General features: G+C 38.9%; 1 protein-coding gene across 2 annotated transcripts in view; it reads left to right on the top strand.

Moving 5' to 3' along the window:
- The window catches only part of LOC105439913, a 30335-nt gene extending 5932 nt beyond the window's left edge, over positions 1-24403 (top strand). The window contains exons 4-16 of one of the 2 annotated variants that reach the window (XM_030993038.1): positions 19-563; positions 857-896; positions 1144-1655; positions 2263-2302; positions 3561-4084; positions 5238-5286; positions 5965-6473; positions 7432-7480; positions 8035-8543; positions 8966-9014; positions 9553-10058; positions 17945-18044; positions 22907-24403. In XM_030993038.1, coding sequence (XP_030848898.1) covers positions 19-563; positions 857-896; positions 1144-1655; positions 2263-2302; positions 3561-4084; positions 5238-5286; positions 5965-6473; positions 7432-7480; positions 8035-8543; positions 8966-9014; positions 9553-10058; positions 17945-18044; positions 22907-22957 — 3483 coding nt within the window. In that variant the 3' untranslated portion in view covers positions 22958-24403. The remainder of the gene's footprint in view (positions 1-18; positions 564-856; positions 897-1143; positions 1656-2262; positions 2303-3560; positions 4085-5237; positions 5287-5964; positions 6474-7431; positions 7481-8034; positions 8544-8965; positions 9015-9552; positions 10059-17944; positions 18045-22906) is intronic. The other variant, XM_030993040.1, reaches the window with a different exon arrangement.
- Positions 24404-24923: the final 520 nt, after the last annotated feature.

Below are 24923 nucleotides of genomic sequence, written 5' to 3'. Positions count from 1 at the left end.
TTTTGTATGTCATCATAGATTGACACATTGAAAATCAAGGATTGCCAGCTATCTACTGAGATGACTGATAAGTTGTGGTCCTGTCTCAGATCCTTCACCTCACTGACACAGCTCAGCATCTCAGATTCCTCTCTCAGTTTCCATCCATCTCATCCGGAGCTTCTATCAGTCACAAAGCTTTCAGCCGAGAGAGTGACGTCACAAAGCTTCGAAGGAGTGCTCTCATCGGTACCTGGTGTGAAAGATATCGATGTCTCTATCGGGGTTGCAGAGACGAGCAACATCTTTCAGATCACCACCGCGTCGACCTCCAGACCTATTGGTCAGACCGGGATTACAGATGACCAGTCCTACGTTCATATCAGACTGCACGCCTGGCCAGCACTCACCACAGACATGAATATTGATTCTGGCGAGTCAATTGGAGGGCTTATTAGTCTTCTATTTCGAGATCAAACCAAAGACCAACAGCGGCTGCATGTGTCAGGGATGAAAGGCAGGGACGAAGAAGCCTTGGTTGACCTGTTTGTCAAGACTAAACAACTAACGTCCTTGAATTCGGGGTACGTAGACCTAGATCTTAATTCGTGTACAGATATTTGTATTCATGTTGCTTTTTAAAATGACATGAAACACAAACTATTATATTAACATTTATAATTATTGATGTTCGTTTTATCATTGCTATTACTATCACTTTTATAAGAAGATTATTATCATAATTGTTATTGTTAGTATTGTTGTTTTTATAATGATCTTTATTGCCTCTTTTATTCTTTATTAATGTGAAATAATGTCTCAATAATCGATTGAATCATATTCTTTCCCTCGTTCTTGTGATTAATATTCTATGTAGGAGTGGATTTGGTTCTCTTAGCGACACAGACGCCATCCAGGTTAGTAGAATTTTGTAAAACGGGTGCATGCATTTCGCTTTGAAAAATTCGAGAAAGGGATGTTCTTTGCACTAAACTAAGACAATTGAAACAAAGTAAAATTGTTTGTTTGTTTTTGAAAGAATACAATCAATTATCGCATTGTGAATTTAGATGGTTCAATAGTCATTACATTTTCAACTTCACTGTTGTTGAATTATATCTGCCCACATTAAGTATCAATATTTATGTGTGCATTTCATTGTAGAATACTAGGCTTAAGATACAGCAGTGCCAGCTATCTACTGAGATGACCGAGAAGTTGTGGTCGTACCTCAGATCCTTCACCTCACTGAACCAGCTCAGCATTTCGGACTCCTCTCTCAGTTTCCCTCCATCTCCTCCAGACCTTCCATCCGTCACAAAGCTTTCAGCGCAGAGAGTGACGTCACAAAGCTATGAAGGTCTGCTCTCATCGCTCCGTGGCTTGGAACAGGTCGATATCACTATCGGAGATGCAAATACAGAAGACATATCTCAGATCCAGACTAGTCTACATCGACATATGACGGGACAGGATCTCACATGCATCGACCCCCATTCCTTCCTATCAGATGGGAATGTATCAAGCATGCCCCAAAAGAGGATAAGAGGACTGGGTTTTCTCATCACAGAATGTCAGGCGATATTGTCCGGAGTAGTTTTCGGACCCAAGGAAACAGTGATCGATCTTGTCCAGTCTTCAACGCGTTTAATGTCAGCTAGCCTGTATGTAGAACAGTGAGTAACTGTTAAGCCAAGAAATTTTATTCCCTCCCATGTTCTCCAAAATTGTTATTGGTATGGGCATCACCGTGCATTTGTTTTCCTTTCGTTAGGCTGATGCGTTAAACCAGTCCTTTAATCATGTAAAATACCAAAGTATCAACCTGAAGTCGATTTAACTTGCGAAAAATATTCATGGAAGTTTTTGTTTCGACAAAGTCATATAACACATTTATATTTATATATCCTCTCAACATTTTAGTAGAGATTCTTAAACAGGAAATATAACAATGTAACCATGTGATCATTATTGGATTTAGCCTTAGAGAATTTTTTTTTGAATTTTGAAGAACAAAATATTAGTTGTGTAGCTCACATTTCCCATATGTGGCTTTCACATTATTATTTGTCAGATCGAAATATTTCAACATTTTGACTGGAAAATATTGGTATCATACAATATTCGCTGTAAGATTATTTTAGGTCAAACGTACGATGAGCCATAATTAATATGTTGATGTGTCTTCTATTTTAAACATATTAGTCGTAATTTGTTATTCACAAACGTTTAACGTCGTTACATGCTATCCTTAATTCTTCATCTGTCTTTGAAATGATGTAGGTTTTTCTGGTCACTAAACTCCAATCAAGATGCATTGCATGTAAGTATGCTCTAATTGTTTATGACCGTACGCCTCGTTATTTTTAATTTTTAAGAAAGCAATTTGCACTTCCTACCGAATAGGCAAGTAAAGGGATCCGGTAACTATGTCTCAGATTCTGAAACAAAATCCCGGATTTAGCTCATGCTGCAATGATAATTATAAACTTTTAGGTCAGTCAGGAACCCCATGACTTTTACAAGCCGATCGCCTGTCTGATTATCAAGATATTTATGATTGGAACTCGAAACCAAATTTTGCGTTTTCCAAACGGTTTTCATAACACTACAGTCTATTGGGGAAAACGAGTATGGGAAAACCGATCACTCAACAATTTTAAAAACTTTTTGAGGCACTTCTTGATCATTTTAAGCTCTAATTTTTAGGGCTTCAATATTACACCATATCACAGACACTGATAAAACGTAGGGCCTTGTATATCAGATGTAATATTGTTAAACGATACCTTTCAAGTATCAGAAATATTAATTCTTTGAAAATATGCAATGGCTTCAGTTCAGTTTAGTCTTTATTCATAAAGAACGTTTAAACACTTTTTCATTTTAAGTTTTACCTTAAGATTATTTCTTTCTTTTTGAGGCCGCCATCCTAGTCAAGCTTCGCTTATGATTGCGGTCTCCTGCACTTTTTTTCAACTGATAGTTTGGATAATATTTTAAATTCATAATAAATAATATCTTACGTAACACATTATATAATTTTGTTCATGCCAGAAATAAAACTATATACTAGCAGTACACAGGAATTTGCAAAGAACATAAGCATATAACATGTATTCAATGACTTCGGTCTGCTTGTAGTTATTGTTATTTGTAAACTAAATTATAAATTGGAAATGGGGATTTTACGGGGCCTAAGGAAAAACTAAAACATACCTTGTTTGCTCTACGCCCCGTAGCATAACACAATTATATGCTAAGTCTAATATAGTTGTGGGAACGAACAAAGAACAGTTGAATAAAAAGCATTCAAAAATATCATTTTGCCTATTTTCTACCACAAAATTATGATATCGGTGCAACAAATCTGATAGTAAATTGCAGCCGATATGAACTTAATTAAGATAGTCCGAAGCGTGTGTCAATTGGTATATCAGGTTGAGTTCCATTAATAAGAAGGCAGTATTTGTTTATGTTTCTTTATTCACCTTTCTTCTCCAAACAATCAATATCTTAACAGTTTTTATTTGTTTTATGTTGTAACAATGAAAACTTCTTCTTTCTAAATGTCATCATAGATTCAAATGTGGAACATCAAGGACTGCCAGCTATCTACCGAGATGACCATCAAATTGTGGTCCTGTCTCGGAGCCTTCATCTCACTGAACCATCTCACCATCTCTGACTCCTCTCTCAGTTTTCCTCCATCTCCTCCTGAGCTTCCATTCGTAACAAAGTTATCAGCTGAGAGAGTGACGTCACAAAGCTACGAAGGTCTGTTCGCATCGCTTCCTGGCTTGAGAGATATTGATATCACTATCGATGATGCAGAGAAAGACATACCTCAGATCACGGCTGGTCTTCGTCAGACCGAAGGACAGCAGCTCACAACTATCAGACTTGAAGCACCGTCATCACTCCCATCAGAAAAGAAGAGTATATCGAGAGAAACGGTGAGAGGATTGGGTCTTCTGATTAGAGAACAAACTGAGAACCTGCGGTGTCTATATCTGGCCGAGGTGAAGTGTTTGGACGAAGAAGACTTGGTTGAACTTGTCGAGTCGTCAACATATTTGAAAGCATCGGATAGTCTACATTTACAGTGAGTTTGGGTAGATGCAGGCGCGTACGCAGACGGGGGGGGGGGGGGGGGGTGGGGTTGGAGGGGGTGTGGTTGGGGTTAATTCCCCCCTCATTTAGTTTTAATGTGTGTGTTTTGGAGGAAAAAACCCCCCCCCTCAATTTTTTTTTTGTGTGTGTGTGTGTGTGTGTGTGTTCAAAATAAAGGGTGAAAAGTGACCTTACACCCTTTCCCTATTGAACGAAATATCGGTCGGTACGATTTTCTAATTTCCGGGACAAAAAATAAAAAATAAAATATAAAAAAATGCTCTTATTCCCCCCCCCCCCCCGCTTATTAAGTGGCTGGCTGAGTCGTTGTAACAAAAATTGGCGCGATTTTCAAATTCATTGCATTTTGCCCCGACCCCCAACAAAAACAAATCTTCTATGTGGACATGCCTTGATCCATAATGCATGGCTCTACAAAGGAATTTTTCCTGTTGGGGACTGGATGAAAATGAAATGAATTATTGAAAAATTATTGCATTTTTTTTTTTTTTTGTGGGGGCGTCGACGTACCCTAGCGCCCGCTGCTTTCAGTCATGATTCATTGGCTAAGCAATGGCCTCATTACTGTGAGTACCTAGGATCAAAACCGTGTCGATGTGCTATATTAGTGCCCTTTTATAAGGCATTAATCCCCATTACTGTCAGTTATGACTTAAGGACGTATGTCCCCTAGTTGATTAGCATTGTAGCACACACATGCTTTAGCAGTCACGCAAAACAAACACTCCCCAATTGTCATTCAATAAAATCTAAGAATGTTTACTATTATCTAGATCTATTAGGAATAAATCATTGTCAAAATCATTCAATTAATTGGGGTAAAAATAATTATTCCACCATTATGACCAACAGTGTACTATCACAAATTCAATGCGATAATTTTTGATTGGAATCCTCTAATCCGCCCAGCAAGTTCGAGGTCTTCTCGCGGGAGTGGTGTGTTGTGTGCTTGCGTGTGTGTGTGTGTGTGTGTGTGTATAGGGGGGGGGGGGGTCTTGGAGTATCATTATTATATATTTTTTTATATTCCTACTTATTTGCATCCCTTACGGACAATGTAAACATTTACACATTTTTAGGCAGTTTTTGTCTCGCTTTCAACTCTCTTTTTTGTAATACCATAGGTCTCTTGATGTTGGATGTTTCGAATACGATAGACAATCGGGTGTCCAGGTAAGCGTATATCTTAAACTAACACTATTCGACTACTAACATTTAGGAAAGCAATTTACTTTTTGTGCCTGACCGTCGGGACAACGGAAATAAAAGTTATTTTTCAAATAGTAAAATCAAAGATAGCTCTTACAGATACAAAGGTATGGCGGGGCCACAGCTTAACATATTAATTCGAAGGCGAGAATTGTAATAAGCATATTCCTCTTCTGGTCAGCTGTCGATGGTTATATTTACCTTATGGTCAATGTAGCTTATTTTAGCGTTATACACTATTCAAACAATCCTACGCGTACTTGTTAGCAACGTCATATCAGCGCGCATTTGACACGAAGACATAAGGCATGAGATAACAATGGCCTTAATTTCTTTTAACGAAGTACAATCAAGGCTTTTTCTTATACTAACTGGATTAAATGAATACACTTTTTGTCGCTAGGGAGTTATAATTTCACTTGTTATCATTTTCCGCATAGCGCTGCGCGCCCAACCAGTAAATATATACATATTATAATTATCGTTATTCATTTAATGTCAACCGTTAAGTTGCAATACAAGGGGAGGGGTGGGGAGGGTTGGGGAGGGGGGGGGGGGTCTCATTATGTACCCGGTTTCGCATAGCAGTATTAGAGTGGCGTAACAATCTACTCACTCTGTATCTCGTTATCTGTCCTTCAGGTAGAGAAATGTCGGCTATCTACTGAGATGACTGTCAGAATGTGGTCCTGTCTCAGATCCTTTATCTCACTGACCCATCTCACCATCTCTGACTCCTCTCTCAGTTTTCCTCCATCTCCTCCTGAGCTTCCATCCGTTACTAAATTATCAGCTCAGAGAGTGACGACACAAAGCTACGAAGGTCTGCTCGCATCGCTTCCTGGCTTGAGAGATATTGATATCACTATCGATGATGCAGAGAGAGACATACCTCAGATCACGGCTGGTCTTCGTCGGACCGAAGGACAGCAGCTCACAACTATCAGACTTGAAGCACCGTCATCACTCCCATCAGAAAAGAAGAGTATATCGAGAGAGACGGTGAGAGGATTGGGTCTTCTGATTAGAGAACAAACTGAGAACCTGCGGTGTCTATATCTGGCCGAGGTGAAGTGTTTGGACGAAGAAGACTTGGTTGAACTTGTTGAGTCGTTAACATATTTGAAAGCATCGGATAGTCTACATTTACAGTGAGTTTGGGCAGATGCAGGCGCGTACGCGTACGCAGACGGGAGGGGGTGGGGGGGGGGGGGGGGGGGTGGGGTTAACCCCCCTCATTTTTGTATGTGTGTGTTTTGGAGGAACCCCCCTCCCCCCTCCCCTCCCCTCTCAAAATGTTTTTAATATATTTTATTGTATTTTGTTATTTTTTTGGGGTGTTAAAAATGAAGGGTGAAAAAAATGAACTTACACCCTTTCCCTACTGAACGAAATATCGGTCGGTATAATTTTCTAATTTCCGGGACCAAAACAAAACAAATTGCTCTTATCCCCCCCCCCCCCGCTTATTCAGCGGCTGGCTGAGTCGTTGCAAACATTTTGACGCGATTTTCAAATTTTACCCCCCCCCCCCCCCCCCCTGGGAAAAATCCTGCGTATGCTACTGGGTAGATGTTCATACATATATGAATGAAATAAAGTAGATACAATTAAGCAGAAAGTGTAACTGTAAACTATAACAAATTAAAGGCGAATAATAGGAAAAAAAAAAAAAAAAGGCGAATAATAGGTTTGTTTATTATGCGTTTTTCTTTCATAAAATTTGGTTGAGTAAATATGTTTGTGTCTTGAATTGTGTTACGACTTCAAGATCAGTAAAAATAAAGACACAATACAAACTGCTCGAAAATTAAAAACGAATTCGGAATTGGTTAAATGAAAGGAGGGGGCATGCAGATACTATCAAAAATTCAATGCAAACATTTCCGATTGGAATCCTCTAATCCGCCCAGCAAGTTCAAGGTCTTCTCGCGGGAGTGGGGTATTGTGTGTGTGTGTGTGTGTGTGTGAATAGGGGGTCTTGGAGTATCATGATTATATTTTTCTTATATTCCTATTTTTTTGCATTCCATACTGACAATGTAAACATTCACACATTTTTAGGCAGTTTTTGTCTCGCTTTCAACTCTCTTTTTTTAAATACTATAGGTCTCTTGATGGTGGATGTTTCGAATACGATAGACAATCAGGTGTCCAGGTAAGCAAATATCTTAAACTAACACTTTAAGTCTACTAACATTTAGGAAAGCAATTTACTTTTTGTGCCTGACGGGAGAACGGCAATTAAAGTTATTTTTCAAATAGTAAAATGAAAGATAGCTCTTACAGATACAAAGGTATGACGGGCCACAGCTTGACACGTTAATTCGAAGGCGAGAATTGTAATATTAAGCATATTCCTCTTTCGGTCTGTTGTCGATGGTTATATTTAACGTATGGTCAAATGTAGCTTATTTTAGCGTTATACACTATCCAAAAAATCCTACGCGTACTTGTTAGCAACGTCATATCAGCGCGCATTTGACACGAAGACATAAGGCACGAGATAACAATATCATTTCCGTATAGCGCTGCGTGCACTACCATTTAATATATACATACTAAAATTATCGTTATTCATTTAATGTCAACCGTTAAGTTGCAATACAAGGGGAGGGGTGGGGGGAATCTCATTATGTACCCGGTTTCGCATAGCAGTATTAGCGTGGCGTAACAATCTACTCCCTCTGTATTTCGTTATCCGTCCTTCAGGTAAAGGAATGTCGGATTTCTACTGAAATAACTGCCAGGATGTGGTCCTGTCTCAGATCCTTTACCTTACTGAACCATCTCACCATCTCAGACTCCTCTCTCAGTTTTCCTCCATCTCCTCCTGAGCTTCCATCCGTTACAAAGTTATCAGCTGAGAGAGTGACGTCACAAAGCTACGAAGGTCTGCTCTCATCGCTCCCTGGCTTGAGAGAAATCGATATCACTATCAATGAAGCAGAAAGAGACATACCTCAGATCACGACTTGTCTTCGTCGGACCACAGGGCAGCAGCTCACAACTATCAGACTTAAAACACAGTCATCTCTCCCATCAGAGATGAATAGTGTATCGAGAGAGACGGTGAGAGGATTGGGTCTTTTGATCAGAGAACAAATCAAGAACCTGCGGTGTTTTTATCTGACCGGGGTGAAGTGCTTGGACGAAGAAGACTTGGTTGAACTTGTCGAGTCGTCAACATATTTGAAAGCATCGGATAGTCTGCATTTACAGTGAGTTTGGCTAAATGTTCATACGTATATGAATAAATTAAAATAAATAAAATTCAGCAGAAAGTGTAACTGTAAACTATAAAAGGCGGAAAATAGGTTTGTGTGTTAAGCGTTTTTTGTTTCATCAAATTTGGTTGAGTAAAGATGTTAGGCAGTTATTTTCTTTTAACTCGTAATTTCCCGCTTTACTACTCACAACGTCTACCATTGTTTCTCATGCTATATTTGTTAAAAGGCTTAATGATCTCTTTATAATGTATTATATTCAACTCACCGGGACCTTCTTAATTTGTGTATCGTACGATACTCCCAGGCCAATCCGATATCAATGTTATTTCATAAATCCCCCTAAACAATTTCCATTGTTTTTATGTATTATTTGTGTTTGATTAGTTTCCAACTCTCTTTTTCAAATATTATAGGTCACTTGATGGTGGATGTTTCAAATACGATAGACAATCGGGTGTTAAGGTAAGCAGATATCTTAAACTGATACTTTAAGTCTACTAATATTAAAGAAAGCATTTTTTTTTCGAGTAGTAAAATCAAAGGTAGATTTGACCACAACTTGTCACGTGATATCGACGGCGAGAATTGTAATTAGCATATTTCTCGTTTTTAATTATACCCTATCCAAACAACCCTACGCGATATCAAAGCAGCGCACATTTGACACGAAGACTGGACGGCTCGAGAGAAAAAAAAAAGAAGGTATGAGATAACAATTGCCATTAATTTATTTTAACAAAATGCAATCAAGGCTAGATCATATACGATCTAAATCAGATTAAATGAAGACATTTTTTCTTTTTTTATCGCAAGTGAGTTATATTTCCCCGTTTTAGCATTACCGGTCGATATAATGTATACTGTGATTATCATTATTCATTTAATGTCAACCGTTTATCTTTAACTCGAAGGAAGGGGGTGATTGCGTAAACGGTTTTGCATAACAGCATCGTCGTGGCGTAATAGATAGTCTCTCTTTATTTCGTTATCTGTCCTTCAGGTAGAGAAATGTCGGCTATCTACAGAGATGACTGCCAGAATGTGGTCCTGTCTCAGATCCATCACCTCAGTGAACCAACTCACCATCTCAGAATCCTCTCTCAGTTTCTCTCCATCTACCCCTAAGCTTCCATTGGTTACAAAGCTATCAGCTAAAATAATGACGTCAGAAAGCTATGAAGGTCTGCACTCATCGCTCCCTGGCTTGAGAAAAATTAATATCACCATGGATGATGCAGAGAGAGGCATATCTCAGATCACGACTTGTCTTCGTCGGACCGGAGGACAGCAGCTCACATACATCGAGCTTACAGCACCGCCATCATCACTCCCATCAGAGAAGAAGAGTGTATCGAGAGAGACGATGAGAGGGTTGGGTTTTCTGATTAGAGAACAAACCAAGAATCTGCAGGGTCTACACCTGTCTAGGGTGGAGTCTTTGGACGAAGAAGGCTTGGTTGACCTCATCGAGTTTTGCAGACGGGTTGAGACGATGTCAGATATGTGGTAGGTTCTTTTTAAAATCTTGCATAAAATAGATGACAATTCTACTAGATGTTCCTATTCAGTTAGTCTACCGTAGTAAAACAGAAGGGTACAAATGCATGAAAGGAGGAAAAGGTTTAGTCGTGTGTGTAGCATTATTCATTATCTCACCAAACAAAATATTTTGTCTGACTAGCGCCCTCTTTACCAAAACTCAGCTATCCCTTAATTATCATAGTATGGATTATTTGATAATGTTGTTGTTTTTATACACCATGAGATAAATATGATCAAAAATTATATTGGACCAGCTTATACAATATTATACAGATATTGCCTGCCTAGAGGTTTGATATACAATTTTACTTCCCCGACAGAGTTACATTTTTCCCAAGGAATTATACTGTATTTTCTCGAAGGGCACAGCGCTGAGGGAAAATATTGTCCCGAAGGAAAAATGTTGCTTTGGAGGGGAAATGAAATGTTATTAATTACAGTGATTCAACAGGCAATATCTGTTATATTATATAGTCTATATATATTCGCGAAAGGGCCGCCTTCGGCGGCCTTTCATTCCGTGTAACTTGAAGGCGTTCGATTCGTCGACCTAGTCTAGACCACTCCAGCATGCGTATTGACCTCTAGTGCTGCAAACGTGGAAATAGGCAGCAATTGCAAACACGAATAGCCAATACACACACAACACACAAATATTTTCATTTGCTATGGAATGTAACTTTGTTATACAACAAAACTTCAAAAACCTAGTGGGTAGTCACTTCCGTCACTTTCGTCCCTCTCATTCTCTATGCTCCCTCGCATCGTACTAATAGTGTGGGGGGGGGGGGGGGGTTGGGGCAGTTCCCCTCAATTTTAAACGTGGTTTATTTCTAATTCGATTCCAGTGATTTACAAATGTTGTTGAAATGGCATGATTTTTCCCTGACCTTCCGGGGGCTCTGACCCCTGGACCCCACTATGTGCCCTAAGGCGGGCCCCTGGTTGCTCACCTGGTCGTAATTTAATGCCTAAAACCCCTGAGCTTCTGGGGCTCCGCCCCCTGGACCCCACTCCAATAAGTGACCTGCAGCCAGTGTTACAAATAATAATTAAATGCCCCAAACCCCTGAGCTTTATGAGGCTCCGCCCCTTGAAACCGCCGGGGCTTTGCCCCTGGACCCCACGCCAATTTACGCTCCAATTTGTTTTGCTTTGTTCTTCCTGATCGTTAATACTTTAGTTCCCCCCCTGCCACTTTGAAAAAACGTTTCCAGGGCCTGCGTAACATTTTAGAGTGGTGGTGATGCAGATTTTTTTCTGCCCTCCCCCCAAACGTTTTTGCTCAATACGCCACTGCTCTTTCGTTCCTCGCATTTCGTCCCCCCCCCCCCCCCCCCCGATCATGAAAAGAAATCGCCGCCCCTGATGATAAGTACTATAGTTCTAGGCCTATTCGCTTTTACAAAATTGCTCCTAGCTGTACCTTATCTGGTGACAAGATAATGCATCCGTCTATTCGTACGAGCATGATTTAACCTTGTTTCCCAAGCAGTAAACTCGTCTTAAATCTTTACCACATAGGTGAATATGAGGATATAAAAAGAAATCAGCGACTGGAAAATGTTGCTTCGTTATTCTTCATTCAAATGAAAACAGAAAATCGATCAAATATACTCATTAACAACAACAAATCTAAGCTCTGACAGGATAGCATTTACGTAGGGATATCACTGCCATTCACTCTCACTGAGCCCATGAGTCCCGTTCGTGACGTCACGAATAGAGGCTCGACTCTACATGCACTTTCGGGTTTCAGACTAGATAGTTTGGTAGAGTTTACTCGCATAAATTCACCATTCTAAACTTGTTTTTGTCAGTTGGACACCATTTAGTGTTATTATGGGGGTTAAAAGCTTTCTATTGAATAATGTAATAATCCCAATATTTGGGATTGTCTTAGAATATCAACTTTAATGATGTCATCCACGTATTTTACTCAAATGGTAATGTTAAACAAAAACACAGTAACGACCTGTGTGTACTGATGAAAATAATCCCTCTGATTTCCACATAGAAAAATCAAAGCGAAGCCCCAATTGCTGGTGTAGCGTGATTGGTTGAAACACGCGCACAAAATTAATATGCACGTTTACGCGCGATATGTAACAATGACAAATCTACATAACATTAACTAAACCAGACGGAACTGGATGGAACATGTAAGCAAAGCCAGACAGCCGATCGCGGTCAATTTGAAGAGTGTACATTCGCTGTACAGCGCAAGTACCTTTATCCGTTGCCATCCTCTTTCATGAACTGTTTTGAGTTTTTATATTTCATTTCGAGATTTCAAACAACTTATTTTAAAAATCCCAGCCTTTAGAACAATCAGCAGTCATAACGAATGACACGTGGCATTTTTTTAGACAGAGGCGTGCAGCACCCTAAAAGTTTTTAAATTCCAATGGATTTCCTTACTCAAATTATAATTTAGATAAAATAATTTTGATTTAGTAGATCTAGATCTAGGACTGCACTAGATCAACATACTTTGTTATAAATTTGACCTACCTCTTTGACTTTGTCTCAAGGAGGAATTCATATAGAGGTCTAGTAGCAAATTATTTCATGCACCTTCAATTTCAACTCAGTAAATGTTCAAACTTCAAATTCAAATCTTGAAAACGTTAAAACGAATGCTAACATATTGCTCCGTTTAGTCTCATTTCACAACGCCCCCTATCGTCAGAGTCAGCAGCCTAACATGTTAGCCTATGGACGTTTTTAAAAAAAAATCGTTAAAAATTCATTTTTTGTTTAAACGAAAAGCACATCCACCCCGACGTACGTTATCACTTGCTCTTTCATTGGATCCCTCATGTCTCATTGACTTTTGAAAGTTCACCCACCGTAATTTTTCAAAATAGGTTGCAAGCTCGCCATTGCCTATAATACACATGTGAAACAAGTCGAACTTTGGATTCAGTCTGCCAAGCGATTGTAAGATTATAGGTCAAGCACACGAAGTATAGGAAGCATGAATTATCCAGTATCACTTCTGCTATGTTCATTATGTCCATTTCACCCAACCCCCACCGTAATTTTTCCATTTAGTAAAAGCAAACATTTAGCCGAGGTAAGCAAAAACATGAATATTCATGACACACCATGGACTATTCGGTTTTTAACAGAGGGGTGCAATTGGTCATCACGTCAAACTCCCCTAATTGCCACCAAGTATTTCATATCATTATATAGTTTGGTATGTTTCTTTTACTCACTCATGAATTATTAAATATCAATGATGGTTTAAAGATATGTTTAAGAAATTTTTGTTGATATTTATTAACAAAGTAATTTATATTTAGCAAAGCAATCTCACATACAAAATTACTATCAAGTGTCGTCTGCTACGCCGATTGTTGCCTGCTTCGTTTAAGGCACATATTTATCGTTTGGACTGTAAGGTATATACCAGGGAGATTTGTATTTTCAGGCGATACAACGTATAGCAGGAAAATGTTGTATATGCGGATTCTTTTAATGATTACGTAATGGAAGTGGCGAGACGCCACGATTCCGTATGGTTTGAATAACTTAGGCAGGTGAAAGTTATTGTATTGAGAAGGAAAGGAATGTTCACACCCGACGGCGCGGTGGCCTGTACTTATAGCGAAGAAGAAGAAGAATGTATAATTCGCGCCATTGCGCGCGAACACATCACACCCAATGGCATACACCCGGTACCCTGCAATACAGTGGAACATTCTAAGAAATTGAAAATTTATCTACAAAAATAGACCTCTTGAATCATCTGAGACGTAACTTACCCTATTCTGATGACTTCAATGAATTTCAAGATAACAATGGCTGCGTTTCCATCCAAAAATGAAACTAGTTTGCAATTTGAAATAGTCAATTTCTCGATAATTTCAAAAAATATATTTGCCGCCGCATTCAATATGACGTCATTGACAGCTGATTTGCTAGTTTGGTAGTGACGTCGAACGAGCTATGTTTGTGCTGCAGTGATCCAGCGAGCGAAAATGAGACAATCGGAGCAATATGGAACACGGGAACAGGAGAACTTATACAGTGCGTTCTAGAAAAAAGGAAATCGAGAATTATCGATATGGGGGAGGTGGGAGGGGGGGGGGGTGGTAAGAGCACCTTTTTTTTTGCCTCGGAAATTGGAAAATTACATCGTCAGATATTTCGTTCATTGGCTTGGGGGGGGGGACATCATTATTTTCCTCTTTTTTTGTTTAACAATCATAGCAATTTGAAAGGGGGTTCAACATCCAGCCCCCCCCCCTCCTACGTACGCGTTTGATCAAGAGTATGAATCGTAGTAGCATGAAGGCAATGACTGGTGTAGATTCGTGATGTTTTTGCCTCTCTCGAAATTGCCTGCATTTTTTATCCAAGTGTATTTTCCCCTGCAGGTACATTACTGTATCACACCTGCTCATCTAAATTGAACAATTGTGTTCGGACGCTGCCAAAATGCATTATCGGAAGGATTGAGATTAAAAAAATATTTTAGACAGAATGATACTACTGGGAAATCCACACATTGGGCTTCATAAATGTGTCCATTCTGACTACGAGAGTCGTCAATACACTCACCGCGTTGGTTATTGATTGGCTTATCACGACCAAAGTAGACGAATCTTTGATTTGAAGAATCAGAACTGATAGCAAAGTCTGAGTTAGCGAAGTTGCACAAGTTTTCACTGCCTCTATTGTATAGATGAAGCATCATATCAACAACAACTTTGTTTTTAAGTCCTTTAGCTGTGTTAACATCAAACGTTAAAGAGGATTTTATTTTCACAAAGTCTTCCTTAGAAATTTGATCTTTGTGGGTGACAGCAGGCGCGGGTCCAGGGGGGGGGGGGTCCGAGCGGGCCTTGCGCCCCCCCCCCCCGCCAAAAAAAAAAAAAAAAAAAAAAAAAAAAAAGGAGAGAGAGAGAAGGAAAAGACGGGAAAGAGGAGAGAAAGGGAAAAAAGAAGACGAAGAAGAAAAGAAAAGAGGGAAGAAGGAGATCGGGGGGGGGGGAGGACTTGTCTCCTAGGCTGTTGCCTCCCCCCCCCCAATCAAAAAATAAAAGAGAAGGAAGGAAAGGGAAAGAAAAAAGGAAAAGATGAGATAAAGGGAAGGAGAAAAGAGGGAGAAGAAAATAAAAGAAGGGTGATATCAGTTGCAATTTTCCCGCCAACAAGTTGTGGATCGGGGGCGGGGGAGGGGGCAAAAGGCCCTGCCAGTGTCAAAAAATGCTCATCTGACCGTAAATAAACGCCTAAAACCCCTGAGCTTCCGGGGGCTCTGCCCCCTGGACCCAACCAAGAGCCCTAAGGCGTGCCCCTTGATACTCATCTGACCATAATTGAGTGCCTAAAACCATTGAGCTTCCGGGGGCTCCGCCCCCTGAACCCCACGCCAATTAGTAATTAAATGCCTAAAACCCCTGAACTTTCGGGGCTCTGCCCCTGGACCCCACCTAGGGCCCTAAGGCGGACCCCTGAATGCTAATCTGACTGTAAATTATTGCCTTAAACCCCTAAGCTTCCGGGGGCGGACAAGGTATCAACATATGTTCATCTGACCGCAGGCGCGTAGCCAGGGGGGGGGGGGGGGTTAGGTGGTCCCCTAAAAAAAAGAGAGGAGTGAAAAGGAAGAGGACGTAGGAAGAAAAGGGAGTAGACAAAGAACATTTTTGCAATTCAGACAGAATTAAGAGTCGAGAACGGTACAACGAATCGTCTTCTTTCTCTAATAATTTAATAAAACGTCAAAGCTTCCGCGCTTCGCGCAGGAAGATGGGGAATGGAACTTAATTCAGACAAGGATTAAGAGTCGAAAACGGTACAACAAATCGTCTTCTTTCTCTAATGATTTAATGAAACGTAAAAGCTTCCGCGCTTCGCGTGGGAGGGGAGGGGGGGAACTGAATTTAGACGAGGATTAAAAGTCATAACGGTACAACGAATCGTCTTCTTTCGCTAATGATTTATTGAAACGTAAAAGCTTCCGCGCTTCGCGCGGGAGGGGAAAAATAAATTCAGACGAGTATTATTTTCGAGAGCGGTACAACGAATCGTCTTCTTTCTTTAATAATTTAATGAAACGTCGAAGCTTCTGCGCCTCGCGCGGAAGGGGAGGGAACTGAATTTAGACAAGGATTAAGAGTCAAAAACGGTACAACGAATCGTCTTTTTTCTCTGATGATTTAATGAAACGTAAAAGTTTCCGTGCTTCGCCCGGAAGGGGGGAAAATAAATTCAGACGAGGATTATTTTCGTGAGCGGTACAACGAGTCGTCTTCTTTCTCTAATAATTTAATAAAACATCGAAGCTTCCGAGCTTCGCGTGGGAGGGGAGGGAACTGAATTTAGACAAGGATTAAGAGTCGAGAACGGTACAACGAATCGTCTTCTTTCTCTAATGATTTACTTTAACGTAAAAGCTTCCGCGCTTCGCGCGGGAGGAGGGAAACTGAAGTTAGACGAAGATTAAGAGTCGATAACGACACAACGAATCGTCTTCTTTCTCTAATGATTTAATGAAACGTCCAAGCTTCCGCGCTTCGCGCGGGAGGGGGGGAAAACATAATTCAAACGAGGATTATTTTTGGGACGGTACAACGAATTGCCTTCTTTCTCTAATAATTTATTGAAATGTCGAAGCTTTCGCGGAGGAGGTAGGGGAAAATCTCACCCCTCGCTGCACCCACCCCTCCCCCATTACGTCACTGCTGGTCACCATTACGTACCAATATTTGGCTCGCATAATTTCAAATTTGGGCCTCCCCCCCTTAGAAATCCTGGATCCGCGCCTGGGTGACAGATCCTTTGCCAGCTAGTTTGACTTAAACGAACATGGCACAAACAATTCACTGGATTGTTTAAATTGTGCATCATTCACAATGTAAAATTCCCTCACTCTAGTAAAATGTTTTTGTAGTTCGTAACGTAGGGTTATCATAGATCTTTTAGCGTACAGCTCACCAGTCGTTCTTCTTACCTCAGCGTAGAACGTTCGCAGAAAGCCATTCACTTCATTTACTGAGAAGTCCCCAATATCTGAAATTGATAAGCCTTTGTACAATGAGAATCCTTCGTGTCAACAATTTTGTCTAATTCCTCCTCGTCGAGGGACTGAAATCGACTTGCAGTCGTCATATTTGGTCAGACGAAATTTAACTTTCGCGGTGGGCAAGGGGTGGCGCGGAGCAGTAGTATCTTGTCTGCATGCAGTGCACTGCGGCAGCTATGCAGTATGACGTAGATGATGACGCTCCTCGGTCCAATATAACGGACCGAGATGACGTTAATCGGACAATATAACGTTGGAGATCATTGCAGCTCTAGTCACGTGATGGCGATTCGACCAATTACTAATCTGTATCTATATAGACTATATAATATAATATTTTAAAGCTAAAATCGATTTAATTTTGTATTCATTTAAACATTTGTTGTTTTGTTTTTTTAAATAAATGAAACGGGGCCTGACATCTTAGTGAATTGGAGGCCCTTAATATTTATCTGATCACTTTTAATATAATTGTTAAGGCTTGATGAAATATTCCCCCCTCCCACCCCTTTCGGAGTTTGTAACTTTATGTATTGAAGCTTACAGAATAGAATCATTCATGGGAAATACAAAAAAATATGATATATAAATCCCGACATAATACTAGCTATACTATTACGCGTTCTTTGTCTGTTTCTCTATTTTAATTTGACTATTTTGTATCTGGCTCTCTACTATTAATGTCTCTTTCTCTATATATTCCCCCTTCCTCTCTTTTTGTCCCTCTCTCTCTCTTTCTCTCTGCTTCTTTCTCTTTACTTTAACACCCAACGCACCTTCCCGCCATCACTATGTTTTCTGGACAAAGGTTCTACTTGTGTGGTACTAGAAAGGGCGGCAGATTGGAATCTCATCTCAAAGATCTTCACACATCTCCACGCCGCGACCTCAATGTGCATGTTTATCATGTAAGTATTGATCCACGTTATGTCTATTGTAAACTTTTAATATTTCTTTTTTTCGAGTATAACAACCGTTATGACACCAATGTTGTTTTGTTTTATCGTTACAAATATTCCGTTTCTAAATTTATTTCCATTATTAGGCTCATTTTATTTGTTAAAATTAGCTTTGTGTTCATTTTTTCTGCAGAATCATCTCCCTCTGCTTAATTTGTTTTGTTACTGTTTCTTTATATTTCGAGTTCTCGTATTATCTACTTTTTAAACAATGTGAACGGCTTTGTGTATCGTTACAGGTACCCTTTTTCTATCATCACAGTGAAAGGCAGTGAATCCTGGGCAATGCCCCAAATTCATGAAAACGAACTGTTTTATTCTTTCCAAATATAACCACGCTCTCGTTTTCAACGCCACCAAGTGTCTCTTCTCCAGATAGCTATTTTGTATAAGAAGCGTGCCCTTTTTACACTTTTTGTTTGTCCCTATAAGGGCGCGTTCATGCTTGATTTTGAAGGTAGAATGAGCGATCTGAAACGCTCATCGTAAACGCTCATCGTGATCGCAGTTCCACGGTGTAGCTGTTCATGCTTACTTCTCATCCAGGCAATTCTCCTTGTGTGGCATTGTGTGACCTTTACTGTGCATGCTACGTAGACCCACTAGAGGTCAGTGCGTTGACCCCATTTAAACGCGTTTACAATTGTAAACGCATCTTTTTGTGAGTTTACGATCGGCGTTCGTGATCGCCGTTTTTCGGTGATTCTACAAAAGTGAGCATGAACGCAAGCGTGTTTTAAACTAAACACGTAACATGTGCCTGATTCTGGCCGTCAAAATCAAGCATGAACGCGGCCTAAGCTACCATGACCTATTCTACTTAACTGCTATCAAGGCATCTTCGAACATATCTTCTTTTTTTTATAAATCACGCCCTTTGGAACTCCGTAGACTATTAATGCAATATATTTCCATATGTTCAAGAATATTACAGTTTAAATAATGAAGAGGTTTTCAAATTTCAAATCTCTTTTAATCACTCCTTACTTTCCCGAAACCTATACTTCCTATGTACCCCCTTTTTAAAACAACTGATAGTATTTCTTTGATCTAGAACTTTATCCAACACTTCATGGTTGATATCTTAGTACGAACATGTACCATATTAAATGTCTGATCAATTCTTGTATTATGCCTCCGTTACGAAGTAGCCGGAGACATTATGTTTTCGAGTTGTCCGTCCGTCCGTACGTCCCGTTCTCGTGATCGCGTTATCTCAAGAACCGATTGATGTATTCCTGCCAAACCTAAGTCATTGATGTATCTTGCAGAGCCAATGAATTGATTAGATTTTGGGGTCACGAGGTCAAAGGTCATAGGTCTCATTATGTGTGCATAAATAGCTTGTGATCACATCATCAGAACCGATGGACAGATTTCCATTAAACGTAGGACATGTATGTATCTTGCTGAGCCAACGGACTGATTAGATGTTGGGGTCATGAGGTCAAATGTCAACGGTCATTGGGCTTATTATATATGCAAACATAGCTTGTGATCGCATTATTATTAGAACCGATGGACGGATTACCATCAAACTCAAGGCATGTATGTATCTTGCAAAGCCAATGAACTGATTAGAATTTAGTGGCATGGGGGCAAAGATAAAAGGGTCATACATGTATATGAAAAATAGCTTGTAATCACGATATTCTGAGAACCTTTTAATGGATTACAATTAAACATGAATTTGACAAATTGCTTCTGTTTTTATTTTTAAAATTGCTCTATGGCGAAGGCATCATTTTCGACTGTGCGGAGTCGAAGTTCCATTTAGTTTACCATAAGCTCGTGCTTAAAAATCCACCAGGATCGGTTGTTTCATCTAATAATTTGATCTAATCAGTTGAAATACGACTTTCTGTGAAAGTTGTTGTGGTCGAGTGGATATGTCACCGGACTGTGGATCACAAGGTCTGTGGTTCGAGTCACGCCGCGGCACAAATGTCCTTTGGGAAGACATTAATCTACATTTGCCGCAATCGACTCAGATGACCTAAATAAGTACCTGTTATGATTTTTACTTAAAACGCACTGTGCGCTTATAACGGCTGCCGGAACTAAAGCTAGAATAATAATTCCTAAAGCTGTTTAGACACGCATAGGGACGTTATGTAATGTGATATGCGCTATATAGGAACCGAATATTAATATTATTATTCACTACTCATGAAATCGCTTCGATCTCTTTCAAAGGAATGTTCAGACCTCCACAAATGCAACTGCAAAGTATGAGGTAGAATCTTTGAAAACATAGAGAGAAAATCAACCCTGAATTACTAAGTAGGCCGGGGATATATAACAATGCCTTTATACGAAAATTGTATTGTTTCCACTTTAATGTAAACCTTTGTAGGTGCCCCTTTTCCAACACATATGAACAGCTTCACAAATATTACAAATTCCAGCTTAAAAATTGCTCTCAGTCATTTTAAATGAGGAGCACATGTTAATGGGACATTTTCATGGACCCCCCCCCCCACCCCCGACACACACACACACACACACACTTTTAAAGACACTCCGCCGCCCTTGTTTTCCTTCATACTCGTTTTCTTATTCCGCTGTTCATGTTCTTTAATCTGTTCATCCTACGCCTCTTCTTTTCATGCTTTTTGTTGTATGGATGTTTTCAATTATATTAAAACTTCTATAACTGTATGTAATCATCGACAAATAAAGGTGCTCGTTAATTCCTTGAACATTTTGTTGTAATAAATCATTAGGTATAAAAGCAGTTATTTCAGGCAACCGACGCACGTAAGTGACATCGTATGGTAAACAAAATAGAAAAAAGAGAGAGAGAGAAAGGTGGGAATTGAAAGAGAGTGACAAAGGGAGAGAGGAAAAGAACACGAGAGTGTCAAAAAGAAGAAGGAGGATAACAACAATAAATAACTGGAAGCAGAACAAGGAAGGGGAAGTTCACCCTGTTGGTTTTAAAAGAAGCAGAAAAGTGAGAGAAACATGTCAGTGAAATTTTGAGGAAAAAAAATACAAATAAGAAAGTTAAGAATGTTTGAGGGTGCAATCAATCAAACACAAATTGACGACTCTGTGACGTATCGTAAGAGCTCCCCTCCCATTTGCCATGTTCCAAAAAAAAAATCTATGTTTTCCCTTCAAAAAATGTACTTAAATATATTTAATGCAATTATGTTTTTATACAACCCTGTATAAAACAAATCTATTCCGTCATAACAAAACAACAACAAAAGTGAAAGTTTATAACATTTTCTAAAGAGATAAAATTAGAAAGGAGCTCGCTTGATACGTCACAGTGTTGCAAATATTTGTTTCACTGATGGCAACTTTATATATTCATAACTCTTCTATTTTTCGAACTTTCATTTATTTATTTATCTCAATGTTTCTGCTAATATTAAAACCAACTCAATATCAGGGTGGACTTCCCTTTTAACTTGTGTTTCATCCACCTAGTTTGATTGGTGTGACTGTGCCAATATCAATGCCTAGTCCGATGCGATGGTACCGGAGAAAGACCTTGTGTTTCCCTATGAAGCAAGCTTGTTATAGAACGTAGATTAATCACCAATTATCCCAATGGAATAAGTAATTTGAAAATATTAATTCGCTAATTCGAAACCGGGTTAGAAACCATGTCGATGCGCTAGTGCCCTTTGGTAATACCCCCTTCACATACACAGATTTTTCTTACGAGTCCTTACGGATCGCCAACTCGTAGTCAATCGCAAGCATCCGTAAATAACTCGCTGGTATCCGTAAATAACTCGTCACAACTCGCAACAACTCATAGACACTCTTAAGGATCCGTGAAAGGAGAGGCAAATTTTTGACATGTCAAAAATCTTCTTACGATTGTCCATGGATTGATTTGTCCGTAAATAGCTCGTAAATACCTCGTAACAATCCGTAACCATCCGTAAACTGCTCGTAACAACACATAACCATCCGTAAACTGCTCGCAAGAATCCGTAAATGACTCGTAACAGATTTTGTTAACGATTCGTTACGGTTAGTTTACGATTTGTTTACGGATTATTTACGGATTATTGCGAGCAGTTTACGGATGGTTACGTGTGCTTACGTGTTGTTTACGATTTTATTCTGGTCATTTTACGATGGCTTTACGGATTGATACAGGTTATTACAAGCATTTTACGTGTAGTTACGAGGACTTTACGAATAGATAAGTATACTTTACGTATGCTTACGAACTGTTTACGATTTGGGGAAAGGTATAAAAACTGCAAGTACGAACACTTCATTTTCAGTTGTTATTTTTTGGTTAAATTCGTAAGGTCTCGTAAATACTCGTAACTTACTCGTAACTATTCGTTACAACACGTAAACAGGTCGTAACTAACACGTTAGTTGCTCGTAGTTATCCGTGACGACTCGCAACGAATCGTGGACTGTTGCCGTAAATACATCGTAATAACTCGTAATAATCCGTAATAAACCGCAAACAGCTCGTAATAATTCTTAAACCGGTCGTAAAAGTGGCAAAATCGTAAGGATCCGTGAAAGATCCGTGAATTTGTGCGATCCGTAGGGACTCGTAAGAAAAATCCGTGTATGTGAAGGGGGTATGAGGCATTAATCCTCAGTACCAGGTCACTCGGAGAGGAACTAAAGCCGTCGGTCGTCCGGTTGCTTACTTACAAGCATTTATGCTTTCTTAGCAGTCAGGTAAAAAAATAACAACCAACCAACCAAATAATTTGTTGATGCAATTGTATTCTTCAGCATTGCTTCTTTATTTAAAAAATATATTTTATTACGTTTTATGTTGTCCTTATTATGTTATCACTTGTCTTATTTATCAGGATGGTAATGTGGACGATGACAAGTCTTATATCATTTCTCACATTGGTTGAGTATCAGCGATGACTACACACTACCGGTCAAGCTGACCTGTACCGTTGCTTTATACCTGACATACACCAATATGCTCGTTGAAGGACCTCATACATCATTTCTTATATTGATTAAGTTACAATAATGACTACGATCAAGCGGATTTACGTCAATTTGTTTGAGGGTATGATCATTATCTATTTTTTTTTTAATTGTTATTTTTTTTATTTTTTAGTGTCACCCTCATCATCAGAATAAATCGCAAAAATGAACGCGCGGTTTTTTTTCTGCATCTTCCACTTAAACTGTCAAGTTTCGGCTTTTTATTAAATATTAATTAATACGATTTACTCCGATGAGGTCAAAACAAAAACCGTTAATTTGTCTGTTTTCATTGGTTTTACTATGGTTCATGATGTTAACTACCATAAATAAAGATAAAACACTCGTATATTACGTAATGAATGAATCAGAAAAGTTTTCATCAATGCATCGGTCAAATTGATTAAATTTTAGATTTCATATTTAAGTCTATGCAACAGTTCTGCTGTGTATATATCTTATGCCATTTTAGTGCAAATTTAGATTACTCCTGTGATTACTCCAGTGATTTCTTGTCATAGGTTTATACGTAATGAGATAAATGCCGGGTATCCTCTTTAAATTACGGCACTTTGTCCCTAAACATATATTGATACGGTTGTATAAGGCTCTGATACAGCCACATATTACATATGACCCTTGAATTGTATATTTTACACTCAAAAGATGGCTGTACGTGCTATAACTTTCAAGCCACATCGTTCTCATACTAATGCACTGTTTCATGACCTCAAATGGTTGAATGTTTTTAAATTGCATAAATTATCTATTTGTACTTTTGTGTTTGATTTGATAAATGAACGATTACCTCATTCCTTAAAACATTATTGCAGTATGATACAACATGAATATTCCACAAGCCAAAAAACGGGTCGACAACTACGTCTTCCTTTATTCAAAACAGACCAAGGCAAGTTTTCTGTTTCGTTTGTTGGAAGTAATTTTTGGAATATGCTTCCTATTGATCTAAGAATTGAGAGATCAAGAAGCTCTTTTTGTAACAAACTTACACAAATATTCTTGGGTGAAAACCACGAATTATAACCTTGTAATTAAATACCGTAGATGTATATAGCAACCAGTCTCGTTTTTTAAATTGTAATATTATACACAAATCTTATTTTTAGGATTTGGAAACACATTGTGTATTTGTCAATTAACTTTATTTCAGGTTTTAGATAACGAGAGTCAGACTCGACTAGCACATGTGCTATTTTTACTCTATTTTACCATCGATCACAAACTCATTGTAAATAGTCATTAAATGTTTTACTCTTGACACTAAAATTACTTATAACTGTTTTTTAATATTTGTATAATGTACATGTATATCGCTGTAGAACATGTATTTTTATAATTCATGTCATGTATTTATGTTGTATTGACATTGTCATTGTACATTTATATATATCTTTTGTTTCAGTGTTTCAATGGTGGTGAATAAATAAATTCAACTCAATTCAATTCAATTCAATAACGTTAAAGTACATCATATAAGCTAACTCCACCCTGTAACTAAACGGGGTGAACTCATGAATGACAATCCTAGAAATTCAGATTAAAAAAAACATTGTTTTAAGTTTGAATTCATCACTAGGCTATCATTTTCACGAGCATTTGTATTAATAATTCCTTCCCTTCAAATTCAAATCTCGTGTTAAATGAAAAGTTATGGAAACAATAATGTAAAATCTGATGAATGCTCTCGTGAAATCAGGTTAACTGAAAATCAATTTTGTATTAAACACAAAGGTAGGATTGTAGAACGCAATATGATTTACAATTAATTGATAATATAGGCGAACCGGAGCTATTGTAAGAAAACTACATTTTAAGGAAACCTTTAGGGGAATGTCTATTGAGGTAATGAATATGTGTGATACA

This window comes from Strongylocentrotus purpuratus, unplaced genomic scaffold (assembly GCF_000002235.5).
Source record: "Strongylocentrotus purpuratus isolate Spur 01 unplaced genomic scaffold, Spur_5.0 spur5_scaffold_20, whole genome shotgun sequence".
NCBI lineage: Eukaryota > Metazoa > Echinodermata > Echinoidea > Camarodonta > Strongylocentrotidae > Strongylocentrotus > Strongylocentrotus purpuratus.
Note: the sequence above shows the minus strand (reverse complement) of the source record. Positions and strands in the feature narration are given on the sequence as shown.